The sequence below is a fragment of the Nycticebus coucang genome, chromosome 9, assembly GCF_027406575.1.
Source record: "Nycticebus coucang isolate mNycCou1 chromosome 9, mNycCou1.pri, whole genome shotgun sequence".
Taxonomy (NCBI): Eukaryota; Metazoa; Chordata; class Mammalia; order Primates; family Lorisidae; genus Nycticebus; species Nycticebus coucang.
Window position 1 is genome coordinate 76,469,079 of NC_069788.1, and position 24,640 is coordinate 76,493,718.

The 24,640-nt window shown below is 43.5% G+C and overlaps 1 protein-coding gene across 3 annotated transcripts in view; it reads left to right on the forward strand.

Annotated features, from left to right (window-relative positions):
* SLC22A23 (solute carrier family 22 member 23) overlaps positions 1-24,640 on the forward strand; it is a 177,256-nt gene that overhangs the window by 103,751 nt on the left and 48,865 nt on the right. For all 3 annotated transcript variants that reach the window (XM_053602391.1, XM_053602392.1, XM_053602393.1), the window contains exon 4: positions 23,906-24,074. In XM_053602391.1, coding sequence (XP_053458366.1) covers positions 23,906-24,074 — 169 coding nt within the window. The remainder of the gene's footprint in view (positions 1-23,905; positions 24,075-24,640) is intronic.

Sequence of the window (24,640 nt, forward strand, 5' to 3'; positions counted from 1 at the left end):
AGATGGCTTTCTGAGAAATTCTTTTGCACTGAACCACAAAAGGACTTCTGAGGGCATCTGTGAGCCTCTCCAAAGCCTGGATGTGAGGAGCTTTCCTCTCTATCAAGTGTTGCGCATTCTGAATTTGTTTCCATCAGAGCCAAGAACTAGAAGAAGCCCTATAATCCCCAACTTCACAGCAGGCCATTTGCAATTCTGTGAACAATGGGAAGGCGTTGTCGCCTGCATATGTGATGGTAACACCAACAAACGTTTACACAGAACGTAACAGATGGGCTCCTTGCATTTAACTTGATCCTAAAGAAGGAATGGAGTGGGAAGACATGACTCTTTAAATAGAGTTACTCTAAAGCCACATTGCCTCCATTTCTGTTTTCTCTTCCAGACTTATCCCGTCAAAAACCACAGGTACCTGGGGACAGTCTCACGGGTTCTCACATGTCCTGCTCGTAATGGGCAAGGGCCCCATCTGTTTTCCATAAGGATTGCTGCTCCGTCACTTAATAAATTTGCTATGGCAATTGTCTCCTGCTTTTTCACATGGGACCTTGAAAATCTTTTTTGGCTTTTACACAAAGGATTATTTAGAAAGTTCTTTTCTTATACTATGGTTAGAGATAGGGTCACTTTGCAAGTTGCCATTCTCATGCAAAAAGTCTCCAACAGTTTGCAAGAGTTATGAACGTTTACAAAAGTTCATTTATATCATGGTTACCTAGAACTAAAGGAGCAATTTGTCATAGATGTTATGGTTGTGAACAAGTCCCCAGGCCAGCCCACAGGCTGTTTAACTGTGTTCCTGAATTAATGTATTAATGTGCTGTTTTAAGGCACTCGAGTGACTGTGCCAGGCACTTTGCCTTATATCATTTCCTTTAACTCTCATAATCAATCCTTCCAGCTAGTGCCCGTCCATACTTCATAAGAGTCACAGTATATCATATAGCTGGTACTTAGAAAAATAGAAATTTCAGCCAATTTCAAAGCCTCTGCTCCCATGACTTCCCTCTCCGGAATAATGCTGTTTTTTATGGGAGAGCTTCTAGGCTAGAAAACACCTCCCCTATGGGGAGGAAATAGGAAGGGAGGTGTATCTTCATGGATACAGTCATTTTTAATTTCCTACGTCTGCATAAGGAGGTTCAGATATTCCTCAAGCATTTATGAATTAGAAAGCTGAGGCTGTTATCCCAGGAGGGAGGGGCCCAGGGATTGGGAACTCAGCTGAACCAGGAATGAACAGAAAACAGAAAGCTTTATGCAAAGCTCGACAAGTCTCTGAAGGCAGATTGCCCTCTGTCTCTATGGAAGGCTTGTGTGCAGGGTGGGGGGGTGGAGGGAGAGTGGGGTAAATCACAATGTTTTTCTTTTGATCAAAGTTGAGAGAGGAGCTTTAAAGGATACAGAAACCTCAATTTGCAGAAAGAAGACTGACATGGGCTTTAGTTGCCATGAGAATCACAGCCACAGAGCCATTGTGTCCCCTAAGAAATGCCTGGCCACTCCCTCCCTTCCACCTGCCCTTCCCTCTGCTGATAGGTTCTCTCCACCCCTTACCCCTTCATCTGGCACCTCCCCCTCATCTCGCTTCCTCTATTGGGCGCTGCTGATGCCCAGCCCTCCTTCTGGGCCTCTTCCTGGGCCTCTTCCTGGCCCTTCTTGATGGAGTGGTGGCTCTGGACTAGAAAGGGCAACGTTCTCAGACAAGAGCAAGAAATCCAAAAGACCTCATCTTATATAACTGAACTCATCTCAGTGCTACCACTTTTAATTTTGTACAGGCTTTTAATTCTCTAACAGCATCATTTTTTAATTACAAAAACTATCACACAATTATGAACTGTTGCAATTCTAAAGGTGCTGCTGTAGAGAGCTAAAAAAAATGTTTTCCTCTACCCTTTTTGGTTCAGCACCAGGAGCCCTGAAAATTAAACTGATTAAAGATGGATTAACAGGAGAAAAGGGCATGCCAATTTTATTTAGTGTCAATATTTTAATTTTTACATGTACAGAGGCATCTCACAGGAAAAATAAGCGAAAACCCAAAGAAGCAATTAGGCCTGAGCACTTACATACTATTTTAATGTAGAGCAATAAATTTGTTGAGAAATGACAAGACAAAGGAAAAGGTTTGGGTTTCTAGGGACAGTAAATTGTGGGAAGGTAAATATATAGGAAGTTAACAGAAGATAAGAGTTACTTCACTAAGATTTATTTATGTAGATTCAAGTTGGTACTTTCCCCAGTGATAAGAGTCATCTTGTGCCCTATTCCTCAGATGGGAGAAGGATGGGATTGGGAGATATCTTCACGAAGGGAAATTAGACAGGAAGGTGGAGGGTAGAGAGCTTTTCTTATGTTTGCTTTATCTCAATTGCCTTCAACTCAAAATAAACCTTATGCCAAAATGGGGTATTTCAGGGTGACATACTTTGATCCTCTTCACAACTTTGTAATCTTGTCCAACTTTCCTTTTACACATGAGAAAACTAAGAACCAGAGGGAGTGCTCAGGGGTCACTGAGGCTGATCAGGCCTGAGGCCTCACCGTGTCTCTCCCACACCGGACTGCCCAGGCCCTTTGCAGAGCTGGAGCACACTGGTCCCCAGGAAATACTCACCCAGGTCTCTGATCCCTTGGCTACCTGTTATCTTCTCACAGGGGCCTGGGCTTGAAATCTGGCTCTTTCTTTAACTAGCTATGTTTATGAGAGTCAGTGAGTTAGATTTCCTGAGCTTTAAAGAGAATATTAACACCGTGGGAAGGACAGGGCAGGTAAAAAAAGGAAAAAAAAAAAAGAATGTTGACCACTAGGAATTATATACATAAAATTTAAACAAGGGGTACGTGAAGCACTTGGCCCAGAAAATGCAAACCTCGGTGAGTCACTAAGCTGATCAAAGTCTGTCCATCTCATTCTAAAAAAAATGATCATAATTATCTCCCTCATAGGTTCCTTCCAAGAATAAAAATAAAAGGTACGATGTCCAGTGTGTGGCACCTACTGGCCCTCCCTGAATGATGACTGCTGTCCCCACCATCACCATTAGCAGCTCTATAAATGGCTCCTGTGTTTTAAGCAGCAGATATGCACTGAGAGCTCCAGGGCAGTGGGGTGGAGATCTACCCTAACAAACTGGCGACTGGCTCTCCTGCAGCTGAGGCAGCTCGAAGGGACTCACTGCATTGGTATTTGATGTAGAGTCCTCAGAGGCAATATTCATGACAGACCCAGACCCTCTGCCCTTCTATATGTGTATATAATAAAAGCTTCAATCATTTTTTAATCTGTTAGCTCCCATGGAAATTGTTTGTATGGATTTAATTTAGCACATGTTAATTAAGCAACTGGTAAGTGCCAGATACAAAGCTAGACATTAAGAAGGCTATAGATGAGGGAATGTGGTCTTTTCTCAAGGAGCATGCTCCTGTGGGGAATAAGTTCAAACCTGGTGTGCAAGGAGCTTGGAGTTGTGTGAGGAGAGCAGTGTGCCAGAGGGAAATGGGAAGTGGGCTGGGCCAAAATCGTGAAGAACGGGGGATGGTGTGTTTGGAATCCTAGACTGGACTTGGCATTTTAGCAGTGTTGAAATAGAACAGAGCTGCACTTTCGGGACAGTAACCTGTCGGCAGCATGGATGGCCCGTGCATCAAAGGGAAAGCTCTTTGGCAGTGAAAGCCCTCATCTAAGATGACTGTAGCAGTCTAGGAAGAATAATGAAAATGTGGCAATCCTTCCAATTGCCTGGAGTCAGGGTCCATGGGCGAGTTCTGTCTCTCAGCGGCCCACCATTCTGGGAGACATTTGCTTGTGCATTTTCTATCACTTTAAGCAGCCACCCCAGGAGAATAGTCCAGATTTGAGTCAGCTCATTTATAAGCTCCTACATCATAGAACTGGAGGAACAGATGCACCCCCACCAAGGGAAGAAAGCCCCTGACTTCCAGAAGGGAAGAAAAAAATGCTGGATCATCTTAAAAGTGACTGAGGTTTAAGAGGTTGAGTGACTGCTGCAAGGCCACCCAGATGTGAGTGAGCGGAGTCACTGTGGACTAAACTCAAGTCCTCAAGCAGACAAATCCATCTCAAATGGACAGAGGTGAAGTTCACTAGGGAATTTAAGGAGGGAGTATTTTATTACTTGGAGTTCATAAAAGTGTTACTCAGCATCTATTCACTGAGCCCACACTATGCATGCAGCTGGTGTGGCTGGGATACAGTGTGACCTGTGATGTCCCCACATGGGATTCGAGAGCCAGGCCTTCTGAGGCTGATCCACACAGGGACACACCGGGCGAGAGGAATTCACCACAGAAACATCTCAGAGTCAGGGAGGACATTGTCTCCATATTCCCAGTGTGGGACTTGGCTGGGAACTAAAGCTCTATGATGTCAAACTCCTCGTGGCTCAATCTTCATGTGCAGGAAGGTCAAAGTCGCACACCATGTTGAAGAAGTGCTGTCAAAAACAAGATGGGCCCAGACCTTAGAATGTCTCAGAATCCTCTGCTGCTGAGGACACATCCTTTTATTTGGGCTGAGTGGAAAATTACGTATCGCTCCTGCCTGCTGGTACATTCCCCACTGTGGACTGTTCCTTGAAAGCCCCTTTCTAGTTGCTGGCCTGATGTGACCCTTTGTTTCATTGACTGATGCTGTTAGGTTAAATTCCTAGAATAGCATAAATAAGTTTTCTGACTTGTTAGAGGAGGCAGAAGCTAATTTTATGTCCCATCAAATTTTATTTTTGTTTTTATTATAATCTCCATTTTTACAAAAAGCTAAAAGCAGTCCTAGGGACTTATAATCTCCAAAGGCAATGTAGTGAGGCCTGGAGAGCCTCAGGCATGGAAATCATACTTTGCTTTTGCTACCAACTAACTCTGTGACCTTATTTTCCCCTTGAATAAAATGAGCAGGCTGGACAGGGATCAGTTGCTACAGACGGGTGGTGTGCAGGCAGACCCTGACCCAGTGCATGTTTTGTGGGACCCAGACAGTGTTTTATTTTCTAATTGAATGTAAAGGCCTTTAAACTGGACAAGAACTGGGCAATGTGCCCCAGCTCCGCCCCTCATACTGGCTAGTTTCGGGTGTTCCTTATTGTCTGGCATTTGACTCTGCCAACCCTGGTGGGTGTTGTCTGAGCTGCCTTTCATCTGAAATAGGCTTAGAAATTTTGAATTTCTTTGCAACTCCAGGTCTCTAAATGCTCTGTCTGCCTTGCCCTCTGGGCATTGGAAGTAATATTTTTTTCCAGTGGGGAAAAAAAGTCACACATATGGTGGTCATAAAAAAGCAAATATGTAGTAATCACTCCAAGGGTGATAGGCCAACAAGTGTTATAAAATCTAAGGCACCTTTGTTTTATTTTAAATATGCTGATGCTACAAAGGGAAAGTTAACTATGGCACCTCAGGGCTGGGATGTGTAAAACTCTACTTACAGCTTTTAGAACGCTGGTGTCCAAAAGGGTATTCCCTGAGCCAGCAGCATTGGGAACTCATTAGAAATGCAGATTCTAGGTCTCTGCCTTAGACCTTCTGACTGAGAACCTCTAGGGGTGGTGCCCAGAAGACTGTTTTGTTATCTCTAAAATGGGGCAATACATCAAGGTGCTGAGAGGATCCAATGATGTAGTATTTTAAAGCACCCTACAGTGGTTCCTCCACACAGGAGCCTGCATCTTAATCCCTGCACAGCTTGTTGACACAGATGGCTGGACCCAACCCCAGTTTTTGATTCAGTACTTCTAAGAACGGCCTTGGGATCTGTTTCTGATGCGGCCCCAAGTGAGGCTGCTGCCCCAGGTTTGAAAACACACTTGTAAAGCACTGTTCTAGAGGCGTTCTCCCCTGTGTGATAAGGTGTGGGGAAGCGAGGCGAGGTGATTTCCATTTTACATGGAGGGGGCAAAGCTTCCAAGAAAGATGGTGCTTGGGCAGAAACCTGAGAAAGGGAGAAGGGAGCCCTGTGACTTCCAGGCACTGGGGACAGAGGTGAAGTGCACAGTCCAGAAGTGGGGTATGCTTGCTGGCTTTGAGGAACAGCAGGGAGGACAGTGTGGCTGAAATGGTGTGTGGAGGGGAGCATGGCAAGTGATGTAGTCTGAGGGACGTGGGAGGGGTAGAGATGGTGTGGGGTCTTGAGTCACTCTGGAAGTCTTAGCTTTTGGTCTCAGTTGGATGGGAGCCCTTGGAGGGGGACATGCTATGTGAAGTTATCCAGAGTGATTGTGATTATAGGGGCCAACTCTTCGGAATTTACTATATTTCAGAGTAAAGAAATGGCCCTTGTTGGTGAATACAGGTTTCTTCTTTACAAAATTCAAGGTGAAAACAATACACAGTGAAATGGAATTATAAAATCACCATTTTGCACTCACAAATGAAATCATCATTCGAGGCATTGATCAGCAAAGGATACTGAAACCATCAGGGAAAATGTTGGTCAACAACTCTAGGAGGGAGCCCACGGAGCAGAGTGGACGTCCCGGTCAGGAAGCACGGGCGCTACCGGTACAACATTCTTACCAGAAACCTTGAACCCCAGTCTAACTCAACTGTCAGGTCAAACTTCAAGCGTAGAGGTTAAAAGAGAGAATTAGGTAAAGAACTGACAACGCCATGAGAAAGCAGTGACAAAAACTCAGAACCCATCTGGTTTCTTCAATAATACAGTGCAGCATGAGGGAGACTCCTTCTGGATTGAAGGAGACTTAAGAGATCAGCAGTATGTAGATCTTGTTTGGATCCTGATTTAAAAAAAAAAAAACTATGAAGAAACTTTTTTTAACTGAGTAAACTGAACAGACTAGATATTAAATAATATTAAAGAATGGTTAATTTTGTTAGATGTGATGATAGTACTGTATTTATGTAAGAAAATTTCCTGCGAATACGCCCAGGAAGCGGTGAAGAAAGGATCCACCACGGTTGGAATTCGAGGTACCAATATAGTTGTGCTTGGGGTAGAAAAAAAAAATCTGTTACCAAACTTCAAGATGAAAGAACTGTGAGGAAAATTTGTGCCCTTGATGACCACGTGTGCATGGCTTTTGCAGGACTGACTGCTGATGTCACAGTAGTGATAAACAGAGCTCGTCTGGAATGTCAGCTTACAGTGGAGGACCCAGTTACTGTGGAATATATAACTCGCTTCATAGCAACTTTGAAGCAGGCACTCAAGTAGTTATGAGTGTACCCACAGGAACCAGATTTTTGGAGTTTGAATCCTGACTTTGCTACCTCTTAGTGCCTTGGGAAAACTATTTACCTACTTTAGGCTCGGTTTTCTTATTTATAAAATTAGCATTAAAATAAATGCTATTGGAGAGATTAAAGATGGCGGCCGAGTAACAGCTTCCCTGCAACTGGGAACAGCCAGTCTGGGGACACAAGACTCCAGGCATCTCTGGCCAGTGGGATCTGCCTATAATCATCCCTTTGAGGATACAGGGAGCCAGCAAGGGACTTCTGGACCCCAAGAGGAGGACAAAAACAGTGGAAAACTGGCAAGTGGTTGCGTGTGTTCAATCGACCTAATCCCACCGGCAGCCATAAGTACAAGCAGCAGTGAGACTGCAAACTGGAAAGGCCTTACCTGTGAACTGTTTCGGTGTTCTTGGACTTGGCACTCTGTTGAACTGCCTTGGGGAGAGCTTGAGCAGGAGTGTGGAGAACTTTGGGCATTGTCTGGGGCCCCAGACTGAGCCACTGAGCTGGGCACAGGAAGCCATTGTGAAAGAACTGCCCCAGCAAGCTCTGCCCTCAGGGTCTCAGAGCAAGGATTGGGCGGGTCAAAGTAACCTACTGACTGAGCTGCCTTACAGCTTTAATCCTTAGGGGCAGAGTGAGACGGTTTTGGCACACTGGACCCTTGGGCTTTTGCCCTGGGTAGAGTGCCGTGATGTCACAGCTCATAGCTACCTCAAACTCCTGGGTTTGGCGCCTCCCAGATCTCCATAAGAGCTGTGCAGCGACCCCCGACTGGTGACCCACACCCACCAGGCCTCCACATTCCCTGACCAGGAACTGCGGGAGCCCCGCAACCCTGCATCCTCCCTCCTGTGTCCTCCCAGCTTCCACACTAGCCCGTTCATCTGGACAGGGACTCTGGTAGCTGCGTGCCCTTTGGAGCTCTCCCTGCCTCTGCACAGAGCTCTTCTCCTGGCCAGAGACTGCTGGAGCCTTGGGCTCTCTGTGCCAAAATCACTGGGCGCCTGGCACTCCCAGAACTGTGCGCACCACCCCCAGCCCTGTTGCTGGATCCGGGTGTGTCACAAACCAGAGCTGCTTCCACAACCAGAACTCCCTAGCTAGAGCAGCCCCAGAGGAACTACACAGGGTCACTCTCTACAAAGATCTAGCAACAAGAGAGTGATCCCACTGGGGTCTAATCTTGGAGAGACAGCTCCCCAACTCTGAAGACAGCCAGAGGCAACGGTGAAAAACAACCATGAGGTGAAATCAACAGAAAAACTCTGACAATATGAATAATCAGAGTAGATCAACTCCCCCAAGAATCAGTGGGGCAGAAACAGCACAAGACCCCATACACAAACAAATAGCTGAGATGTCAGAAATTGAATTCAGGATCTGGATAGCAAATAAGATTGAATTAGAATTCCAAAAGTTATCTCAAGAATTCAACGGATTCAAAGACCAAATGACCAAAGATTTCGACACATTGAGACAAGAAGTTCCATCCCTCAAAGATCTGAGAAACAGTGTAGAATCTCTCAGTAACAGAATGGAGCAAGCAGAAGAAAGGATTTCTCACATTGAAGACAAGCTTTTGAACGCTCCCAAACCCTCAAAGAAGAAGAGAAATGGAGAGCAAAAACAGACCACTCTCTTAGAGAGCTCTTGGATAATTTGAAGAAAACCAATATTCGTCTTATAGGGATCCCCGAAAGTGATGAAGTGGCTTCACAAGGCACAGAGTCTCTTCTCCATGAGATTATGAAGGAGAACTTTCCAGACATGCCAAGAGATTCCAAAATTCAGATAGCAGACAGTTTCAGAACTCCAGCATGACTCAACCCAAATAAGACATCCCCCAGACACATCATAATTAATTTCACTAAAGTTAATATGAAGGAGAAAATTCTGAAAGCTACCAGATGAAAGAAAACCATTACCTACAAGGGGAAGAATATCAGAATAACTGCAGATCTCTCTGCTGAAAGCTTTCAAGCTAGAAGAGGATGGTCATCGACTTTTAATCTCCTAAAACAAAATAACTTTCAACCCAGGATCCTGTACCCAGCTAAACTGAGCATCATTTATGACAGAGAAATTAAATACTTCAACGACATTCACATGTTGAAGAAACTTGCCACAACTAAACCAGCTCTCCAGGACATTCTTAGACCTATCCTCCATAAAGACCAGCGTAATTGTCCACCACAAAAGTAAACCCACCCAAAAAAATTTTTGATCAAATTCCAACTTCCACAGTCGCAAAAGGATTACAAATGTCCACCAGTCTCTCGAAAGTCTTATCAATACTCTCAATTAATGTGAATGGTTTAAATTGTCCTCTAAAGAGGCATAGGTTGGCAGACTGGATACAAAAACTCAAGCCAGATATCTGCTGCATCCAAGAATCGCATCTTACATTAAAAGACAGATATAGACTCGAGGTGAAGGGATGGTCATCTATATTCCAGGCAAATGGAAAGCAGAGAAAAGCAGGCATTGCAATCCTGTTCACAGACACAATAGGCTTTAAACCAACCAAAATAATTAAGGATAAGGATGGACACTTCATATTTGTTAAAGATATACTCAATCTGATGAGATCTCAATTATTAATATTTATGCACCCAACCAGAACACACCTCAGTTTATAAGAGAAACTCTTAACAGACATGAGCAACTCGATTTCCTCCACTTCCATAGTAGTTGGAGATTTTAACACCCCTTTAGCAGTCCTGGATAGATCCTCCAAAAAGAAGCTAAGCAAAGAAATTTTAGATTTAAACTCAACCATTCAACATCTGGACTTAACAGACATCTACAGAACATTTCATCCCCAAAAAACTGAATACACATTCTTCTTATCAGGCCATAGAACATACTCCAAAATCGACCACATCCTAGGCCACAAATCTAACCTCAGCAAATTTAAAAAAATAGAAATTACTCCTTGCATCTTCTCAGACCATCATGGAATAAAAGTTGAACTAAATAACAACAGGAACCTGCATACCCATACAAAAACAAGGAAGCTAAACAACCTTATGCTGAAGGATACATGGGTTATAGACGAGATTAAGAAGGAAATCACCATATTTTTGGAACAAAAGAACAATCAAGACACGAATTACCAGAACCTCTGGGATACTGCAAAGGCACTCCTGAGAGGGAAATTTATAGCACTGCAAGCCTTCCTCAAGAAAATGGAAAGAGAGGAAGTCAATAACTTAATGGAACATCTCAAGCAACTGGAGAAAAAAGAACACTTCAACCCTAAACGCAGCAGAAGAAAAGAAATAACCAAAATCAGAGCAGAATTAAATGAAATTGAAAACAAAAGAAGTATACAACAGATCAATAAATCCAAAAGCTGGTTTTTTGAAAAGATCAATAAAATAGATAAACCTTTGGCCAACCTAACCAGGAAAAAAAGGGTAAAATCTCTAATTTCATCAATCAGAAATGGTAATGATGAAATAACAACAGACCCCTCAGAAATTCAAAAAATCCTTAACGAATACTACAAGAAACTCTACTCTCACAAATATGAAAATCTGAAAGAAATCGACCAATACCTGGAAGCACACCACCTACCAAGACTTAGCCAGAACGAAGTGGAGATGTTGAACAGGCCTATATCAAGCTCTGAAATAGCATCAATGATACAAAATCTCCCTAAAAAGAAAAGCCCAGGACCAGATGGTTTTACATCAGAATTCTACCAAACATTTAAAGAAGAACTAGTACCTATGCTACTAAACCTCTTCCAAAGTATAGAAAAAGAAGGAATATTACCCAGCACATTCTACGAAGCAAACATCACCTTGATCCCCAAACCAGGGAAAGACCCAACAAGAAAAGAAAATTATAGACCAATATCACTAATGAATATAGATGCTAAAATACTCAATAAGATCCTAACAAACAGAATCCAACAACACATCAAAAAAATTATATACCATGACCAAGTCGGATTTATCCCAGGGTCTCAAGGCTGGTTCAATATATGTAAATCTATAAACGTAATTCAACACATAAACAAACTTAAAAATAAAGACCATATGATTCTTTCAATTGATGCAGAAAAAGCTTTTGATAATATCCAGCATCCCTTCATGATCAGAGCACTTAAGAAAATTGGTATAGAAGGGACATTTCTTAAACTAATAGAGGCCATCTACAGAAAACCCACAGCCAATATCGTATTGAATGGAGTTAAATTTAAATCATTTCCACTTAGATCAGGAACCAGGCAAGGTTGCCCATTGTCTCCATTGCTCTTTAACATTGTAATGGAAGTTTTAGCCATTGCAATTAGGGAAGAAAAGGCGATCAAGGGTATCCACATAGGGTCAGAAGAGATCAAACTTTCACTCTTTGCAGATGATATGATCATATATCTGGAAAACACTAGGGATTCTACTACAAAACTTTTAGAAGTGATAAGGAATATAGCAATGTCTCAGGCTACAAAATCAACACCCATAAATCTGTAGCCTTTATATATACCAACAATAACCAAGCCGAACAAACAGTCAAGGACTCTATTCCTTTCACAATAGTGCCAAAGAAGATGAAATATTTGGGAGTATACCTAACAAAGGATGTGAAAGATCTCTACAAAGAGAACTATGAAACTCTAAGAAAAGAAATAGCCGAAGATGTTAACAGATGGAAAAACATACCATGCTCATGGCTGGGAAGAATCAACATTGTTAAAGTGTCCATACTGCCCAAAGCAATATATAATTTTAATGCAATCCCTATGAAAGCTCCATTGTCATACTTTAAAGATCTTGAAAAAATAATACTTTATTTTATATGGAATCAGAAAAAACCTTGAATAGCCAAAACATTACTGAGCAATAAAAACAAAGCAGGAGGAATCACGCTACCAGACCTGAGACTGTACTATAAATCCATAGTGATCAAAACAGCATGGTACTGGCACAAAAGCAGAGAAGTAGATGTCTGGAACAGAATAGAGAAGCAAGAGATGGATCCAGCTACTTACCGTTATTTGATCTTTGACAAGCCAATTAAAAACATTCAGTGGGGAAAAGATTTCCTATTTAACAAATGGTGCTGGGTGAACTGGCTGGCAACCTATAGAAGATTGAAACTGGATCCACACCTTTCACCATTAACTAAGATAGACTCTCACTGGATAAAAGATTTAAACTTAAGACATAAAACTATAAAAATACTTAAAGAAAGTGCAGGGAAAACTCTTGAAGGAATCGGCCTGGGTGAATATTTTATGAGGAGGACTCCCCAGGCAATTGAAGCAGTATCAAAAATACACTACTGGGACCTGATCAAACTAAAAAGCTTCTTCACAGCCAAGAACATAGTGAGTAAAGCAAGCAGACAGCCCTCAGAATGGGAGAAAATATTTGCAGGTTATACCTTCGATAAAGGTCTAATAACCAGAATCCACAGAGAACTCAAACGTCTTAACAAGAAAAGAACATGTGACCCCATCTCAGGGAGGGCAAGGGACTCGAAGAGAAACCTCTCTAAAGAAGACCGACGCACAATCTACAAACACATGAAAAAAAGCTCATCATCCTTAATCATCAGAGAAATGCAAATCAAAACTACTCTGAGATATCACCTAACCCCAGTAAGAGTAGCCCAAATAAGAAAATCCCAAAACCAGAAATGTTGGTGTGGATGTGAAGGAAAGGGCACACTTCTACACTGCTGGTGGGAATGCCCACTAATACGTTCCTTCTGGAAGGATGTTTGGAGAATACTTAGAGACCTAAAAATAGACCTGCCATTCAATCCTGTAATTCCTATAATTCTAGGTTTATACCCAGAAGACCAACAGTCACAATATATCAAAGACATCTGTACCAGTATGTTTATTGCAGCCCAATTCATAACTGCTAAGTCATGGAAGAAGCCTAAGTGCCCATCGACCCACAAATGGACTAGCAAATTGTGGTACATGTATACCATGGAATATTATGCAGCCTTAAAGAAAGATGGAGACTTTACCTCTTTCATGTTTACATGGATGGAGCTGGAACATATTCTTCTTAGCAAAGTATCTCAGGAATGGAAGAAAAAGTATCCAATGTACTCAGCCCTACTATGAAGCTAAATTATAGCTTTCACATGAAGGCTATAACCCAACTATAGCACAAGACTATGGGGAAAGGGCCAAGGAAGGGGAAGGGAGAGGGGAGGTTTTGGTGGAGGGAAGGTAATGGGTGGGGCCACATCTGTGGTGCATCTTAGAATGGATACAGGCGATTGCACTAATGTACACAGCTATGATTGAACAATAAAAAAAAAGAAAAAAAGAAATGCTATTTATTTTATTTAGTTGATTTGCATTATATATTTCAAGCACTTGATTCAGATTTTACCATTTGTTTTGTAGAGTTTTTTTTATAAATTTATTACATATTCTGTATGTAAATTTTAACCAGTTGAGTTATAATAAAATTGTCCTTTTTTTCAAATTTGTTAAAAAAAAAAAAAAAGAAAATTTCCTTTTTGTCAAGAGACATATTTAGACGTGAAATGACATGATTTTAGGAATTAGTTTAACGAGTTACAGGAACGATGGAGAAAGACAGAAGAACCAAGTGGGGCAAAATATTGATAATCCCTAAGCCTAGCAGCCCAGAAATAGGGACTCACTGAACCATTCTCCCTTCTTTGTGAATGTATGAACTTTCAAAAGGGAAGTGTTTTAAAATGCAGATGCAAGAGAATTGAGAAGGTGAGAGAAGAAAAAAGGAAAGCCCTGCTTGTAAAAACAAAGTTGCTAGTAACATACCATTCCTTTGCTGCGTGTTACACAGGTGACACTATGAACTTGTGGGGAGATAATATTCTATTTGCCATAAGCCCAGCCCCTAATTTCCTGATTGCTGCCAAGCTCATAAAATAAAAACAATGATTGGAACATTGATGATGAGAAATAAAAGTCAGGTTATCTTCCCCACCCTCTGACAGTTGGGAAGCTATGTGCATGTTGTTAGAGGACAGAGTTGGGAGTAATTGAGGGCTATTCTATTCAGCCACACTCTTCTGAGGGAGGTTGCAACTCTGAAGGCCTGTGAAGCTTTATTTGCTCAGATGTGTGACATAATTATGCATGCAGGATCCATCATTGAGTGATTTTGAGCCAAAGAATGGGTAGCACCAGAGGAATTGAGGATTGAGAATTATTACTTTGGAAATTGCTGGAAAACCTGGATGGTAATTTCCAAACTGTGTTCTTGACCCTAAAACTACCCAGTCTCTTTCTCTACTGCTTCACTTTGCTTGAAAATGTACCATAGGCATGAACTGCAGGAATTCTAATGAATAGGGGGCTGTTCTGATAGTAGAAGTCATTTGCTCCCTGGATTTTTCTCCTCTTATTAAGTATTGGATAACTAAAAGTACCATTCATTTAAATTCTTAAGCATGTGCTGTGGAATATCAATCATTGTTTTTAAACAGAAGAAATTGCTGAGCATTTAAATCTCTGTTCCTGGTTTGAGTCATTGTAATGTTAGTTTTAAAGAAAAGATATGACATGGTAGAAATAACCTATTACCTGGGAAGGAAATTGAACTTTACGGCTCATACTAAGTTTTATGGCAGAGATTTTCTCAAATTATTGTTAGCATATGAATATATATGATGTGGACTTTGGTAAGTTCCCACGTGAGACGGCAGCCTGGCTTCTACCACTTCACTGGCTGACCTCTTCCATGATGAGTAGAATTGATTCTGTTGTGGCAATCCAAGAAAAAGGGGACACAGGTAAGGTGACTGAACTAGAGAGGAAGAAACTATACTATATTTATTCATTCAACAAATATCTAAGCCCCTGGTCTGTGCCAGGCACAGTCCTGAGCTCTAAGGAACAGCAGTTAACAGAGCCTTGGAAGCCTTTGTCTCCATGAGCCTAGATTCTGGTGGGGCACAGTGAAGAGGCATTACCCCCTGGAGACTTCATCTGAAGACAGCATTGAGTGTGGCAGAGATGTGGGGTAATATAGGGGGGTCCTAGCTTCAACACCTATCCCGTTTCTTCCTTAGCCATGGGATCTTGGACAAGTCAATCACTCTGAGTTTCAGGGTCCTCTTGTGTAAAAGGAGTATTGAAAACAATACCTACCTGGTAAGAGTTGTGCAAATTAAATAAGTTTAACACATGAAAAATACCTACCAAAGCATTTGACTCACAGCAACTGGGAGCTGTTACTTGGCCTAGTACTGGAAACATAATAGGCATTCAGTTGATGAATAATTCAATATTTCTGCATCTGAGCATTTAAATGTTCATGTCTACATACCTGGCAGGCACTGAATGTGATTTGTAAGAAAAACTTAAAATTTCCCTGGTTTTTATTTTCTCTTTTTCTAAATGGAGAAAATCACTCTTCCAAATTATTTAAACCATTTTTTGGGTTGGCCGAGAATAAGCTGAGAGGAAAAAGGAAGTCTTCCACGTGGAGGTGGCGGGGGAGGGAAGGGGCATGAAACTTTTAGGATAATGGTTGCCTTTTACCATCAGACCCTCAAAAGTTCTCTGGATAACTGTGACATGCAATTTCAGGCCCCCTGGGTATAATAAAGAATTCCACAATCACATGTCCTACTGTGTATTTTCCAAGATTCTGGAGCCCCTACCTCCTTACTCAGGCTGTTATGATCAAGCAGTGTCTCTGGCAGAAAGGAGTTCCTTGGAGTCCTCTGTCTTACTGGGGAAGGACAGAGGGGTCCAAGATGATGGGGTTGTCTTTGAAAGGAGCCACGGGTGGCTTCCAGGTAAGCATTAGTAGCCCTGAGACTGAGCCAGAGCCAGGACGGAGGAAGCCAGTGTCCAGAGAGGCAGGTGGAATGGCTAACCCCCCAGTCTCTGTTGAGATTTCTTTTCCCCACTCTTCTTCACTGGCTGAAAAAGATTTCTAGTTTCTTCAGTAATAGAGAAGAGGAGAGGAGTGGTCCATTTGTAAGGACAGTGGATTTGGAAAATCAGCCTCTGAGAATCCTACATGTTCTTGGGGCCAGGCTCTACCGTGGTCTCCAACCCCCGGAGTCCCAGTGGCCCAGCTGGCCTTTGTGAACGCTTGGTTTTGGAAAGGGACAGCTGAGCCATTCAACAGTGGATTTCTCATTCCATAGGCCTATTCCAAGAAGCTTGTTTAATTTAGGTGTTTCACAGTTTGGGGAGACTCTGGCTGAGCTCATTTTGCCTCCCTCTGCCAGTGTGCTGTGCAGTCTCTGCTTATCTGGAGAGCAGTCTTGAACCCAGCCAGAGTGATGGGGGACAGCACAGCTGGGGAGATTGCAAGAGCTGGCTTTTCTCAGAAAGGGCTTTCAAAGCAGAATGTACTGTAAAAAATGTTTCTCAGTCCTTGCTGAACTCATCAGGAAGAGCTGATGTTTTTCTCTCCTTAGAAGCTTGTTACTCCTAGATTGAGACCTCTCTGCTGCTTTCCTCAGAATAAACTAGTGAGGGGGAGAAGAGGGAGCAGGGCATGGGCCCTGCAGAGGGAGACACAGGGACAGGAAAGAGGGACTCTTGAGGGCCTTCCCACCCACACCTCTGCCCTCACAGGGACAAAGAGCCTTCTCCATAGGACACTGTTCTTTCCAAGTAGCCTGGCCTACTTTCTCTGGATAGCAGAGGCTATAAAACTTAAGAATACCTTACACTATATCATTTGAGTCCCTTTTTGGCCAAGTTTTATCTAAATCATAGCATGGTTTAGGTCCCAAATGGAAGAACTGATTCCCTTATTCTCTTAGTAACATCAACCACCCAACACTCAGCCTCATGTCTGTAAGGACAGTGGCAAACAAGGAGTCTTCTGTGGCCATTAGGTGTGAGCCAGAAACCACTCTAACTATTTCATGTGCGCTGCCCTGCCAACTCCCATCTGTGGTAGATGTGGTGACTGTCCCCTTCATATATGAGGAAACAGAAGCGCAAAGAGGTTGAGTGACTCCACACAGCCTGGAACAGGCAGGGAAGGAATTCAACCCCCGCAGTCAGGCCAGGGTCTGTGTGTGCCTCATCCTGTGCCTTGTGGGTATACTTTGTTCCAAGCTCAATGATTCTGGGAATTCCTAGTTTTCTGGTTTAAATATTGTCAGTCAACTGAATGTACACCTTTGTTACTAGCCAGCTGCAATCCAGAAAAGAATCCCAAAAGCTCATTTCAGGGAACCCAGGAACACTTAGCAATCCCAAGAAAATACATACTTCTCTCTACCTTCACCAGGCATTCAGAGTTCTTTTAAATGTGTGTAAGAAAGAATAAGTGTGGCTCTGCACCTGTAGTTCAGCGGCTAGAGCACCAGCCACAGACACCGAGGCTGGCAGATTCGAACCTAGCCTGGGCCTGCCAAACAACAATGGCAACTACAACCAAAAACTAGCTGGGTATTGTAGCAGGCACCTGTAGTCCCAGCTACATGGATAACTAAGGCAAGAGAATCACTTAAGCCCAAGAGTTTGAGGTTGCTGTGAGTTGTGACGCCACAGCACTCTACCCAGGGTGACATAATGAGACTCTGTCTCAAAAAAAGAAAAAAAGAAGAAGAAGAAGAAGAAAGAAAGAATAAGTGTCTTGTTTTATTCATGTGTATATTATAGGAACATATTTTTTTAAGACTGATTCCAAAAAATGTTTAACTATTTTAATTACTGAATCCAGTGAAGAGTCAGATAAGCACATGTGTTTGGGGGGGGGTGTGAAGGAATTAGAAGGAGAATGTTAAAACTTAGTTCTCTGACTGGTATTTCTAGGAGGCAAATATCAGTTGCTGAAGCCAGGGATAAATTCTGCTAGCTAACAGCAACACAGAGCCGTGAGCTTTACCTGGGGCTCCTTCCCTAGATGCTTAGATGCCTCTTAGTTTTGACTTAGATGCCTCCAGAGCCTGCAGTGCCCTGTGAGGCTCAGACCCTGGGCCCAGGATGCTGCCGGGAGCATCACTTCCTGACAATGCCAGAAGGGCAGCTTCTGAGATGGGCCTTGTGGGAGGGCCCATGTGACCCAGTGTGATGGGAAAAATGCCTTGACCTCTACATCAGGGTTGAACTGGCAAACAGAACCAGTAGGAGACCTACATTGAGTAGCACATTAAGAGATTTTCTGCAAGAACTTGGCTCACACGATTGTGGAATTTTTTCTTCTTCCTCCAGGAATCCTCAACTCTGTTTTTAAGGTCTTTCAACAGATTAAGTCAGGCTCAATTTATCTAGAATCACCTCTCTTACTGAAAGTCAACTTATAATGGACTTTAGTCAGGTCTATCAACTATCTTCACAGCAACCCTGAGGTCAGTGTTCGATTGAGGCTAGGCCGTGGACAGGTCAGTCTCAACCCTTACGTTCTCCTCCCAAGGAACGACTACAGTACCAGGGCTCACACTGGGCTTTGATGCCTTGCTGTCTTGGGACTTCTTCCTCTGCCACCTGTGCTCTGGGCAGCACAATTTTCTTTTCCTTCTGAAAATTTGTAAGAATCTGAAAACTTCTGAAAAGTAAATCTTCCCAGAATTGCAGTCTTCTAACTATGCCAACTTTACAACAGAGCCTGCGTGCTGCCCTGTTCCTGCATACTCAGGCTGTCCTGGTCACAGTCAATGTTTAGTCACTGACCTAATGCCTCAGTGTGGTCTTAATTACATGCTAGCTCATTCTCACAACCTTCAGCGATTGCTCTGCTTATCAACAACGTATATGTAGCTTCCATGAACAGCTTAGAAGCCTTCTCCATTAAGGATTCAGGGGGAAAGTTATTTTTTTTAAGAGACAGAGTCTCACTCTGTCAAATGAGCCCAAAGCATGACTTAGCAATAATTATTATTAAACAGGTTGAGCTTCCTAATCTCAAATGCCCTCAAATCTAAAACTTTTTAAGTGCCTAAATCAGGGGTCCTCAAACTTTTTAAACAGGGGGCCAGTTCACTGTCCCTCAGACCATTGGAGGGCCAGACTATAGTTTAAAAAAAAAAAAAAACTATGAACAAATTCCTATGCACACTGCACATATCTTATTTTGAAGTAAAAAAACAAAACAGGAACAAATACAATATTTAAAATGAAGAACAAGTAAAGTTAAATCAACCAACTTACCCATATTTCAATGGGAACTAGGGGCCTGCTTTTGGCTAATGAGATGGTCAATATCCGGTTCCATATTTGTCGCTGCTAGTTGTAACAAGTGATGCAAGTGTGCGTCAGTTAGTCCCGAGACTGAGAGGAGGAGTTGAGAGACAGAGAAGGAGGGGAGTCGGAGTGTGCGGCGCACATTCCACACATGCACACTGCGGGCCCGGGAACAGTCTGCTGCTAAGCAGGACAGGCAGCGGTGGCAAAAACACAGCGGGCCGGATAAATGTCCTCGGCGGGCCGTAGTTTGAGGACCCCTGGCCTAAATGATGCTGCCACAAGTAGAAAATTCTACACATGATCTCCTGTGATGGGTTGCAGTCAAAACTTTGTTTCATGCACAACATTAATAAAATCTTCTTATAAAGTTACCCTCATACTACGTGTATTAGGCACAAATACCATATTCACAACACCCCATTTTGAAGATAACAAAACTGAGGCACACCAAGGCCACAGCCTAGAAGTACAAGGGGCAGGTTTGAACCGAGGCACTCTGGGCCAGCATCCTGGCTCTTAACCATAGCAGTGAAAGCACTGGATACTTGAGATATGTTAATGCTTGAATCTTTGATGCAGGCATTAACATATCATTGATCATTGATGTCTAGGATGACAGCTATGGTGACCCTTAATTGTTTTATATAATCAGGAGTCTTGCTGCCCATAAGTGAAAATCTACTGAGATTATTTGGCCTTGGCTCCATTGGCAAAGAAATTGGCTCTAACAAGTACTGGGACACAGCTTCCAGACAGGGTCTTCCAAAGGGGCTGTGGATGCTGCAGAGAACCTACTTACCACAGCAGCCAGACCCAGAGGGGACCGTTGGGTTGGGGACAGCATTCTCTGCCCTTTGTGGCTGGAACCGTCTCCAACATGTAAGATCCATTTCTCCAGCTGCACCTGCTGGAGGGGTCGACCTGCAGCCCCCATCACCTTCTGATGGATGTCAGGACTCACAGCATTAATATTCTCATGTATTCTTTCCACCTCCACTTCAGAGGAAAGGAACACCCAAAGGGAACATATGATTAATGGCAAACCTAAAGTACCTGCAGTTCCTTAATAATTGCTTTTTTAAAAAAAATGTATAGCCACCTTCAGAATGTAGTTGGATTCAGGCAGTTTGGAAAGAATTTCTGGTGAGTCAAGACAAAAAAGGTATTTATGTACAGATGGTCACACCTGTGCCCTTACGTCAGGTCACTGTGTTTTTCCATGGCTCGGCAGGAATGCTAAAATACCAGATACCTGCTAGAGTGCGCTGCATTTTCTACCTTATGACGTAAAGTCTCTGCTAGGATTCCTAGCATAAAGAGGAGGAGTAGAGAGATCAGAAAATCATTATACCTCTTCAGCAGGGAGGCAAAATATGCGAATGGTTGCTGCCCAAGCAGTCCCCTGGGGGTCTCTTTAAAATGCAGGTGCTGGTTCTATAGGTCTGGGTGGGGCCTGAGGTGCAGCCCCATGTCCCCATGTGCTGCTGACACTGCAGGTTCCGGGAGAACATTTCCAGGAGCAATGACTTAGGGGGCCACTCAGACCACTTACACATGGAAGACGAAGGAGAGAACCTTTAGAAGAAATATTCTGACAGTTTAATAATTGTCATATTGACAGTCACAGTTAGGAATGTGCCAGCCACGGCAACTCACTGCATCCCAGGGGGACTGAAGTCCGATTAGAATCCCCAGCCACTAAGGGCCCATTTGTCCTCAGTCATGTGCAAGTGGACACTGGGCTGGGAAGTGGCCTCCTGTTCCTTTGTGTGATATCACATCAGTGTAGATTAGTATGTGAAATGAGAAGTCCCAAAGGGGAGTGAGGTGGAAGAAGTGTAATTGCAGATATTTTCACCCTTCTTGTGTCACTAAATTAAAGACGAGTAGTGAAGACAAAAACCACAAGCTATGCAGTGTCTGCTGCACCGGCAAACTGTCGCCGTACAGCCATCTTGCTATTTCCACATTATCTCTCTGACTTTGTTTACAGGTTACCTGGGTGCCCAAATGCTATGTTTTCTTATCTGATATGAGCCTGTGCCAAGCTTCCGCTAAACTTAACCGAGGCTAATGCAGATTTCTGGTTGCCAAAGCAGTAAGTCTACGGCTTGTGCTTAATAAGTTAAAACTAAAATCTACAACTGTTAGTCCTTTCTTAAAAGAAAGACCCTGTTTTCCTTGTTAAAAGCAGAAGTGCCAAATCTGGACCATGCTAAGGATCTTTTAAGTGAGCCCAGTACTGAAAGGAACAACATCACAGCTGATGGCTATTTAATCCAGTTTTCCTAATAGCGGGGTAAAAAGCTCTTTATATTCAGTGAGAGCTGGTTTCTTTCTTGCTCATCCATAGCCAGGATGATGATCTGTTTGTTTGTGGCCAAACAGGAATAGAAATTCTGATGGCATTATTTTTTTTTTTTCCAGCAGATGAGCTGGTGTAGGAATTGGCTGGCATGGTGCCCTCTCCTTGGTAGGGCTGACAATACTCTTGCAGCCAAGTGTAATTTATCTCTTCTCCCTCTAATCTGCTGCCCTTCTTGCTGCCTTGCAACCACCTTCTGTGATCCCTAAACAGCCAGCAGATGAGCTGTCCCAGCTGATCTATGGAACAGTCTCCAGACACAAAGACGTGGAAGGTGTTCTCTCTCCCAGGGTCTCTCTTCTTCCCTACTCCTTCCTCTCCTTCTTCCTGCTAAACTTTAAAAAAAGCAAACAATGGGTGGCGCCTGTGGCTCAGTCGGTAAGGCGCCGGCCCCATATACCGAAGGTGGCGGGTTCAAACCCGGCCCCAGCCAAACTGCAACCAACAAATAGCCGGGCATTGTGGCGGGTGCCTGTAGTCCCAGCTACTCGGGAGGCTGAGGCAAGAGAATCACTTAAGCCCAGGAGTTGGAGGTTGCTGTGAGCTGTGTGAGGCCACAGCACTCTACCGAGGGCCATAATGTGAGACTCTGTCTCTACAAAAAAAAAAAAAAAAGGCAAACAAGCTAATGGGCATACATGAGCACAGAAAGAAGTAAAAAAATCATTGGAAATCAAGAAGCGGGGGGAAAGAGAGGTATAAAAACCTACCTAAGAGATACCACAATCACTATTCTGTTGATGAGCCCAGTTACAACCCTAACTGAAGCATTATCAAGACTATCCATGTAACAAAAACGTTTGTATCCCCTTAATATTCTGAAATAAGCATTTAATTTAATTTAACAAGCAAGTAAGAAAGCTTTAGGGAAAACTGCATATTGTAGAATAGCAAATAAACTTACATGTTCTATGGGGAAAAATATGTAAAACCTAGCTGCATTTTCTAGTATAAAAGATCTTTATTACAGGGATTCATGTGGTAGGTCTCTATCAGTTGTCACTTGGGTGCTACCGGTTAGTTTTGTGACTATATTTTTGACTCAGCATCAAATGAAGAGAACAGATTCTTGCGAACAGAAGGGACCGTGGGTCTCCCTTCGTTCAGTGGGTGTTTATTGAAGACAGGCACTATGTTTTTGTTTGGGAGCTACGAGTATGACTCAGACATAGCCCCTGCCTAGGGAGGTGTTTATCTAATAGGGATGGAGAAAGGGAGGCACATAGTACAATGGGCTACAGCATTCCATTATGGAGAAGGAGCTTTCTGGTTAGATCATTACTGTATGATTTGAGTCTGCTTTATTGTTTGTTTTTGGTCTGGTTTAAATAGCTAAGCTGCTCAGTCTGTCTCAGTCTCGTAATGTGAGTTAGTTGCCTGGAACTTAGAGTCCTCCAGGAGCACGGAGTCAGGACTGGAAGGGATGGGTGGTACAAGTGGGTGGGACACATGCCTGGTGTCCTGTACAAATGTTGAGCAAGTCCCCAGCTATAGTGTCACAGACAGGAAGGAATGGCAACAGAGATGAGGATGGACATGAGGGGGAACGTGCTAGATGGCAAGCTTGGTGACATCTGGAGAACAGAGGAAGCGGGAACATTGGGCAGTGCAAAAACTCTATGCCTATAAGAAACAGCATTTCCAGCTGGGTGCAGTGGCTCATACCTGTAATACCAACACTCTGGGAGGCCAAGGCAGGTGGATTGTCTGAGCCCAGGAGTTCAAGACCAGCCTGAGCAAGAGTGAGACCCCATCTCTAAAAATAGCTGGACATTGTGGTGAGCACCCATAGTCCCAGCACTCGGGAGGTTGAGACAGAAGGATCGCTTGAGCCCAAGAGTTTGAGGTGCTATGAGCTATGACGCCACGGCACTCTACCCAGGGCAACAGGGCGAGACTCTGTCTCAAAACAAGAACAACAAAAAAGAAACAGCATTTCCTGGTTTCTAAGCATACAATGTCCTTTTGCCACTGACTTGTTCTGTGGCAATGACCAACAATCCTGCTTCCCAGCTGGGGCCTCTGTCACCCACCTAGGAAACACTGGCACACCTCGCAGGGCTATTACAATGGCAGCAAATGAAAACAATCTCAGTCTTTGGTGGGTTGAGAAGTGTGCTGGCCTAGTGCACTCGGGGCTGCCACAGGCCATCGGGCAGGGCACTCATCTCTTTCTTGTCGGTTTTGTATTCTAGGAATAGAGCTGTGTCCCCCTGGAAAACGGTTCACGATCACGATGGTGGCCAGCTTCGTGGCCATGGCCGGGCAATTCCTCATGCCTGGGCTGGCCGCCCTGTGCCGGGACTGGCAGGTGCTGCAGGCGCTCATCATCTGCCCCTTCCTGCTCATGCTGCTCTACTGGTCGTGAGTATCCTCCTTGCCCAGAGGCCAGCCCCAGGCAAGACAGGGGCCCCACCGTCCCCAAGCTTCCTACTCATTTCAACTTGCGCTTTTTTCTGAGGATGTTTTCCTCTCTTTTTAAAAATCACATTCTTTTAACTTTTGATCTTGGAAAATGTTGGGAAATACACAAAAGTAGATAGAAGAGTGGAATGAGCCCCCATGTGCCCTGCACCAGCCCCTACCGTCTGTTCCTGGTCAGTCTGGCTTCACACGTCACTCCAGGGTTATTCTGATGTTTTATGTTAGGAGGGGGAAGTTTGTAGATGTTAAAGGGTTTAGAAAATCTCCCTTATCTCTCCTAGGTGAGGAGTGGGAAAACTTTGGCCATGGGCCAAATCTCTCCCACTGTCCATATAAATAAAGTTTCTGGAGCACACCCACACTCATGCGCTCACACGTGTGCAGCCTGTGGCAGTTCTCCTGGTGCAGCAGTGGAGTTCAGCAGATGCAGTGGAGACGGTATGGCCCACAGAGCCGAAAATATTTAGTATCTGGTCCTTTACAGAAAATAGTTTTCCCACCCTTGT